The sequence below is a fragment of the Chrysochloris asiatica genome, unplaced genomic scaffold (assembly GCF_000296735.1).
Source record: "Chrysochloris asiatica unplaced genomic scaffold, ChrAsi1.0 scaffold00178, whole genome shotgun sequence".
Lineage (NCBI taxonomy): Eukaryota > Metazoa > Chordata > Mammalia > Afrosoricida > Chrysochloridae > Chrysochloris > Chrysochloris asiatica.
The window spans coordinates 3,985,887-3,994,582 of NW_006408696.1; the positions used below are offsets into that span (position 1 = coordinate 3,985,887).

At 44.9% G+C, this 8,696-nt stretch overlaps 1 protein-coding gene across 3 annotated transcripts in view; it reads right to left on the minus strand.

Annotated features, from left to right (window-relative positions):
• Positions 1-4,665, minus strand: part of MYH11 (myosin, heavy chain 11, smooth muscle) — a 121,484-nt gene extending 116,819 nt beyond the window's left edge. For all 3 annotated transcript variants that reach the window (XM_006871964.1, XM_006871965.1, XM_006871963.1), the window contains exon 1: positions 4,304-4,665. In XM_006871964.1, the coding sequence (XP_006872026.1) occupies positions 4,304-4,648 (345 nt within the window). In that variant the 5' untranslated portion in view covers positions 4,649-4,665. The remainder of the gene's footprint in view (positions 1-4,303) is intronic.
• Positions 4,666-8,696: the final 4,031 nt, after the last annotated feature.

Genomic DNA, 8,696 nt, shown 5'->3' on the forward strand with positions numbered 1-8,696 from the left:
GACCCATAGCGACCCTGTACAGGGTTTCCGAGGGTGTAAATCTTTACGGGAGTAGAAAGCCTCATCTTTCTTCCTCAGAGCGGCTGGTAGTTTCAAACCGCTGCCCTTAAGGTTCGCAGCCCGATTCGTAACCACTACGCTATGTAGATAGATTTTTATGAACAGACAGAGTCAAATCTACAAGGTATGGCTTAATGATAAAAGCAAGCTGAAAATATTCATGGAATGATTTTTAAAAAATTTTATCTGTATCTTAGTGTCTAACAGATATACCCCATGTGGATGTCTGTAACAAACAGCAAAAGTATTATCTGACCACTTGGTGGTGGTGGTTATGTGCTATGGAGTCGGTTCCAACTCATAGCGACCCTAGAATAGGGTTCCGAGGCTGTAAATCTTTACAGGAGCAGAAAGCCTCATCTTTCTACCACGGAACAGCTGGTAGTTTCGAACTGCTGATAGTGAGATTACCAGCTCAACTTGTAACCACAACACTGCCAGAGCTTCGTACCTTACCGCTTAGGAGGTCAGAAGTCCAAATTCAGGATGTCAACGCTTAGGGAAGGTTTTTTCTCTACCTCAACTCTAGGGGAAGGTCCTTAACCTCCTTTTTTAACATTTGTGGGCCCAGTGCTCCTTGGAGATCTCCATGTATCTTGGCATTAATCTTCCCCTGGGTCTAAGAGGTTCTCATCACAGGGGCCCTGGGTCCAACAGGTGAACTCCACCGGCAGCTCTTCTTTCTAGGTGGTAACAGATCTCTCCTACTCTGCTAACTTTGCTTCCTTATTTTCTTATATAATAAAGGCAATGCAGGCCACACCCCAGGGAAACCCCCCTTACACTGGATCTGGTCCTGAGGAGGGTGGTGACTAGGTCAGGGGGATGTGTCTCACCCCAATCCTACCTCCATTAACATAACAAACACACAGAGGTCAGGACTGACTACACAGAACAAGATCAGAGGATAATCACATCAGATCACAAAACGGAAGACAACCACACAATACTGGGAATCATGGCTTATGTCAAGTTGCGGCTACACAATTCAACCCACAATACACATCTTTATGAAGTTTCCTTCTCCTGAATCCTTTTATCCCTCTCTTAGCAAAGCACTAGGATCAAAGCCGATTACATAAGTTGTTGTTGTTATTGTTGTTGTTGCTAAGTGCCACTGAGTCAGTTCCAACCCATAGCAACCCTGTGTAGGGTTTCTGAGGAGCAGCTGGTGAGCTTGAACCGTCAACCTTGCAGTTCAAATGGCTTTGCAGTCTGGTGCATTAACCCACAGCGCCACACCAAAACCCCGATTACATAAATGGTCCACAGAAAATTCCAAGCAGAGAGAACCAGCCAACGGCAGGCAGTGCTGAGAACAGTGATGGAGTTTGGACCAGGAACCATAGTGTTGTTCTTGCCTAGCGTCTGCCATGAATGACCTAGGGCAGCTCAGGCAAGTCACTGACCAGAGCCGTGTCTGGAATGTGCATCTTGAAGATGATGGGAAGGACACGCCAGCACCTACAGACTCGTCCAGATCCAAAAGGACACAGGTCCACCTGGACCTTCTCAAAGAAAATATCGCCGTTGAGTTGATTCTGACTCATACCAACACGGTGCGTCCGAACAGAACTGCCCCACAGACTTCTCAAGGCTGACTATCTCATCTTTCTCCTGAGGAGCAGTTGGTGGTTTGAACTGCCAACCTTTCAGTTGGTAGCTGAGCACTTAACCACTGTGCCACCAGGGCGTCTTATTTTACTGTTATTGTCAAGTGTCATCGAGTTGGTTCTGACTCATAGCGACCCTCTTTGTGGTAAGACTTGCAGGACAGAGGAGAGTGTTCTCCCCATCTCCAAGGGCAAAGTCAACACCTCCAGCTGTCACAGCCTCAGCTTCACCTTGCCCCCCAGGGATCCCCCTATTATTATGCATTCTGCTGTTACAAACTGGGACAGTAACTGAGTATTCTTCCCCCACCCTCACCTTACCCTCATCTCTTTATCTTCTGCATCATGGGCACAAGTTTCTATTAAGTGACTCAACTGACCAGAAGGGAATAAGAGAGGGGCAGATGCATCATCACACAGTTGGAAAGACTTTAATTGTATCTGTCCAGAGAAGCAGAGCAGGATTTTGAAGCTTTGATGCCTTTTAAAAATCTGCCATCAGAAGATATTCTGGGTCTCGGGACCTTCACTTGACCCTCATTCTTTCTGACCTGAATTTGGGGCTTAAACTGATTTGGAGATCAGCAGGTGAGATGGCTATGTAGGCCCCAGATGGAGAGGTCAAGGGAGCTGTGGGGTCAGAGATGCCCAATGCAGCCCCTCCATGTCACTCCACCTCCAACACACACACTCCCTTTAGCTCCCTGCAGACTGGTAGCCTGGTATTTAAATCACAAGAAGCACCATAAACTAATGAGGCTTTCCCTGCTAAGCCAGGGCAGGAAGAATGGAGTTACCACTCAGAGCCTCAGCTTACGCACCTGTGAAATGGGAGCAGCATGCTTAACTGAGTTGTCATATTGAGTAAATGAGGCATCATATCTGCATCAGAGAAAGTAACAGATCACTGAAAGTCCCTGGGAGGTGCAGGCAGTTTGCAATCTGCTTCTAACTTAAAGGTTAGCAGTTCAAATCCACTCAGTGGGTCAATGGAAGAAAGGCCTGGTGAATTGCTTCCGTAAAAATTACAGCCAAGAAGACTCAATGGATCATTTCTACCCTGTACCTAGGGTCACTGTAAGTCAGAATCATCTAACTGGCAGTGGGGTTGGGGTTTTGTTGCTTTTTGGTTTATAATGATAAATTCTTCTCGCCTTCCCCTTTAACCTTTTCTGAACCACCCACAAGAAAGGATAAATCAAATCTGAAACATCCACAGGAGAGATTTTAGAACCCTAAGAAGGGTATTTGATGCTGAGATATAGACATGCGCCACATGTACTTGAACATGGGGAACCAATGCTGGTCATCAAGCTATCTGCATAGCAGGCTTTCAAACACGCAAACATTTCCCATTCTCGCAACGAGACAAGGAAGCTATCCACACTTTATCAGCTGATAAACTGACTACTTAGGTGAGGACTGGTTTCTATAGGGTTTAACCTGCTTTTCGGAATCGTGCAAGTCTTCAGGTGAGCATGTGCTCTTTTCCTAACTAGAAAAAACTTTGCAGAACATTTTGAGCAATGACAAAGGACTTTCTGTAAGAGTCACATGACAGATGTCAAAGACAAGACCAGAAGGGGCAAAAAGGGCAAATCATAGAAATTACAGAGTCCACAAGTTATTCACATACTTAGTATGTAAGTATAATAATAAAAATAATACAACCAACACAACCCAATCATAACAACAGCTAACATTTGAGTGCTTACCATGTCCCAGAAATAAGCTAAGTACTTTCTTTGGAGAACCACCCACTTGATGAGGTTGGCACAATTCCTGTGTTCATGTTCCAGAAAAGAAAGTGCCCTTGTCTGCATGCCCCTTTCAGAGAAGAAAGAGGCACAAAGGTTAGGGCCTCTGCCCGCCTGTCTGGCATCATGGTACCATGTTCCTCTTGCTATGGGAAGTGGGTCCAATCCCACAAGGGACCTGTGCCCACTCATAAGCCATACCTCCCCTATAATCTAGACCAGGTTGCCTAACAGAATTTTCTGTGATAATTGGGATGTTTTATAGCTGCCTTTTCCAATATGACAGTCACTAGCTACAGGCGAACACTGAGCACTTGATGTATGGCTAGTAACAACCCAAGAATTGAATGTTTGTGGGTTTCATCTGGGACCACCATACTGGACAGTATTGCGCTAGTCCTCTTGGATCTGTATAAACCAGAGGAATCCCAGCTCCAATCTGGATGTGCCCACTCTAACAGAGACACCTCCCCATCTGGCTGCCAACTGCACCAACCTTTCCAAGCAGGTTAAAAGCTTTCCTTCATTTCCAAGATGGAAGAAGGGCACGGATTCACGTGACTGAAATCTCTTGAGGGTGTACCATATACCTGGCTTATGGAGACTTCACACCTACTTTCTGTGTTGAGCATGATTACTCCCATTTTACAGAGGGAAATAGTGAGGCTGAAAGAGATGCAATAACCTACTCTTTGTAACAGAACTAGACAGGCAGGACTGAGATCTGTGTCCAATTCTGATTCCACCATGAAGCTTCCCTTAGTTAAACCTTCAACCTCCTAACCTGTGCCCCTAAACACATATATAAGCCTTCCTTCTTCCATAGAAGGACAGGTGACCAAGAAGAAACACTGGCTGCTCCCAGATACTCACATATATGAGTCCTGAGAAGTATCTCTCCCTCAGGTTGTGCAATACTGAAGCTTCGTTGAGGCACGTCAGTTCCGCCATGTCCTCCACCTTGGAGAACTTGGGTGGGTTCATCTTCTGGATGTCATCCTTGCCGACTGTGACCTTCTTGCCATTTTCCACCAGCTCCACAATCACTTCATCCCCCTTCTCCTCCTTGATGCTGGCTGCCTCGAAGCCTTGCTTCTCTGAGGGGATCCAGACCAGTTTCTTGGCAGCCCAGTCAGCCTGGGCCACTGGGCTATTGATGAAATTTTTGTCCACAAAGAGGAACTTCTCATCATCACTGAGTTGGCCTTTCTGTGCCATGGCGTCTGGTTAGTCCCCTGTAGAATAAGACAGACAAGAGGTGAGACCAGGCCAGAACCAAGTCCTAAAGACAGACAAACCTCAAGATTTGTCCTGTCTAGGAACACAACCAGCAGGAACACTTCCCAAAGTACAAGGATGTTACCTGCAGTATTGTTTATGAATGTCAGAACATGGAAATACCCCAAAGTCCCTTCAGGAGAGGATATGAATCATTGTCTGTAGTAGCAAAAATCAAGCAACCACTCAAATGTCCAAAAACATGAAACTGAATACAGAAACCAATGCTTTTTCGTATGATAAAGTACCATGCAGTGGTAACGGCTATGTGTGTTGATAAGGAAAGATAATCAAGACTTACTGTTCACTATAAAAATACCTGATTAGGGGATCCTCAAACAGTTAAATATAGAGTTATCATGTTGTTAAGTGCTCTCAAGTCGGTTCCTGTACAGGGTTTCTGAGGAGCGGTTGATGAGCTTGAACTGCCAACCTTGTAGTTCAGCCCAACTTTGCAGTCTAGCACATTAACTCACAGCACCACAACAGAACTACAGCCATCACATTGTTGTTGTTGTGGTTGTGTGCCGTGGAGTCAGTTCCGACTCATAGCAACCCTGTACAGGGTTTCCGAGGCTGTAAATCTTTACGGGAGCAGAAAGTCTCATCTTTCTCCCACAGAACCACTGGTAGTTTTGAACTGCTGACCTTGCGGTTCACAGCCTGACTCGTAACCACTACGCTACCAGAGCTCCTTAGCCATCACATTAGGAGGGAGTTAATTAAATGTTTGACCAAATACAGCAGGCTAATTTTTAAGCTGATCATTTTTATGGCTTGCAAACAAGGTTATAAATTTTGGCCCAAAAAAAAGTCATCATCCCTCCTCCTACCCCCACACTGTACAGAGTTTCTGAGAAGCAGCTGTGTGGTTTGAACCACTGACCTTGCAGTTCAAACAGAACTTGTGGTTCAAACCGACCTTGCAGTCCAATGCTTTATCCTAGAGTACCACACCAAGGCTCCAGAGTTACCATGTTGTTGTTGTTGTTAAGTGCTATTGAGTCGGTTCCGACCCATAGTGACCCTGTATGGGGTTTCCAAGGAGCAGCTGGTGAGCTTGAACCACCAACCTTGTAGTTCAAATGACTTTGAAGTCTGATGGCACAGTGGTTAAGCATCCCGCTAGAACTGAAAGGTCAGTGGTTTTAACTCATTAGCTGTTTTGCAGGAAAAGGAAAAGGATAAGCTGTTTCCATAAGATTTACAGTTAAGGAAACCCTAGAGGGCAGTTCCACTCTGTCCTCTGTTGTTGTTAAGAGCCGACGCGTCAATTCCAACTCATAGTGAACCTGTTTAGGGTTTCCAAGGAGGAAATGGTGGGGTTGAACCACTGATATCCATCTTGTGCTTATCCCACAGAGCCACACCAGGACTAAGGTTAAAACCACTGATAACATCAAGTCTTGTCTAAAGTGCAGGAAGACGAGGAGCCCACATACACCATCTGTGAAAGAGAGCATTTCTGTAAGGCCAACATTCCGTAGGCATGAGAAACTACGCATACCCTTTGACCTGCAATTCTGTTTCTAGGAATTGAGTCTGTAACACAGACAAGAACTAGCAGATGTATATCACTGTGCAGTGCTGTTGGGAATAGCAAGATCTACAACAATATAAACAACCTTCCAAGGATGGCTCGTTAAATTGTGGCACAACCATTCAATACCATGCTATATAATTCCCCTAAAATTTCAAGGTCTGTATTTCTGACACATGGAAGTTTTTCTGAAGAGTTAATCAATTCGTTTGCTAATTTCTTTTTATTGTAGTAAAATACACTTACAGAAAACAGATCCTTTTTGCTATTCTAAAGTGTATCTGTCACTGGTTGTGAATGTCACCAGTATTGGGTTCCTGAACATTTTCATCATCTCCAAAGGAGACACTGTGTAGGGTTTCTAAGCAGTGCCTGGTGGGTTTGAACCACCAGCCCAGTGCTTATCCTACAGCACTACACCAATGAAAGATGAATATTTAAAAATTCATAGTTTGTAATGCAAGAGGCTGAGAAACAAATCATTATTTTGAAAACTGGCAGAGAAAGGAGGGAAACGAAAACATTGATTTTATCTCTGTACAATTTCCAGCCATTAAATGTCCTCTTAATGTGGGGAGCTCATTTGTAACAGATTCTCCATCCTCTCATTCAGATGCACCTGAGGCAAGGTGCTCAGAACCTGGTCTTTTAAAACCTGCCCAGTCCCTTGGTCCAGATCTCTCAGCGGGACCTTGGTTCCACTTGCTCCCGCTCAGCTCCCCGAGCCCACTGCATCTCTCCTCCGCCAACTGTTGCTATGCTCCAAAGAACAAAGGCACAGGCTGAGACAAGACGACAGCCACCAGACCTAGTATGTCTCTGTTGCTGTTGTTAAGTGCTATCAAGTTGGTTTCAACTCATAGCAACCTTGTATGGGGTTTCCAAGGAGTGCCAGGTGTCTTTGAACCACCAACCTGTGGTTCAAACCGACCTTGCGTCTAGTGCTTATCCTACAGCACCACACCCAGACTCTGGTGTGTCTCTGGTGGAAATTAATGCACAGCTTCTTTGGGGTTCCCACGGAATTTCATGCTTGGGCCCCAAACAGCCCCATGACCACAGACGAAATCTCACATTCCTATCTGGGTCCTCAGAGCTGAGCAGCCAAGTCCTGTGGTTACACAGAGTTTGCAAGGCAAAAGTGAAGAGACTCCTGTTGCACTAACGCTAATAAGAAGCCAATTGGCTCAACACAAGGCAAGACTATTCTTCAGGAAGGCATGATCTAGTAACAGATTCAAAAAGTTTTTTAAAGCTGGAGAAATGAGTAACTCATTCTCTAAACCACTTTATTCAAAAAATTAAATTAAAAACCTGTAAAGCACAGACATTGTCCTAGAGTAAATGCTCTATCTCCTGTGTTAAACGCGGTTCAGGATGTAATAAATCCAACAGCACCTACCCTCATAATCCCCACCTTAACTTCCTTAAAAATACACTCTCTTCACCCCATAAGAATTCCAGCTAATAAATGGAAAAGAAGTAAAATCAAAATAGGATCATTCCATAATCTCTAGTAAAATAAGAAAGGAGTCCTGGTGTGGCACTGTAGGATAAGCATTGGACTGCTAACTGCAAGGTTGGTACTTCAAACCCACCAGTCACTCCTTGGAAATCTTACACACAGTTGCTATGAGTCAGAACCAACTCAACGACACTTAACAATAACAGTAAAGTAAGAAACCCTGGTGGCACAGTGGTTAAGTGCTCAGCCACAAACAGAAAGGTTAGAAGTTCAAACCACCAGCTGCTCCTCAGGAGGTAGTCAGTTTCCATACAGATTACAGCCTTGAAAACGCTCATGGGCAGTTCTCTTCTGACGCACAGTGTTGAACCAACCCAACATCAGCATTTTCTTTGGGTTTTAGGAAAACAATGATCTTGGTAATGACCATCAGTAGATATGAAAAGCATCAGACCAGTAGTCCTCACTCCTGAGCATCACCCGACAGGCTTCTTAAAACATACACTGCCAGGCCCCACCATCCAGAGCCTCCAATTCCATAGGTCTGGGGCAGAACCTAGGAATATGCATTTCTAACAAGTTTCCAGGTGATGCTGTTGATGATCTGGGGGGAGGAGTGCATTCACTTGTGGGTTTGTTTGTTTTTTAAATGTTTTATTGTGAATTATGTGACAGTTTACATGGGAGAACATTAGCTTTACATTCAGCCTATCGTATATCATTTCATTGCCATGGTTATAATCCCCTCCATGCATCATCAAACAACCAAAGGGTATACACTGCAAGCCTGTTCCCCGGTCATCAGCACACAGCCCCTCTCCCTTTCTGGGTCTAAAGTCCCCAACTGCTCCATCTCTCCACATCATTGTCTCTGCCTCCATCTCTGGCGTCACTGTTTTTCTGGGTAGGGTCCTGCTCTTCTCCCTGGATGGTACCAGGGACCTCTGCTCCTGGACTGAAAAGTCTATCACTCCCCTCCTTTT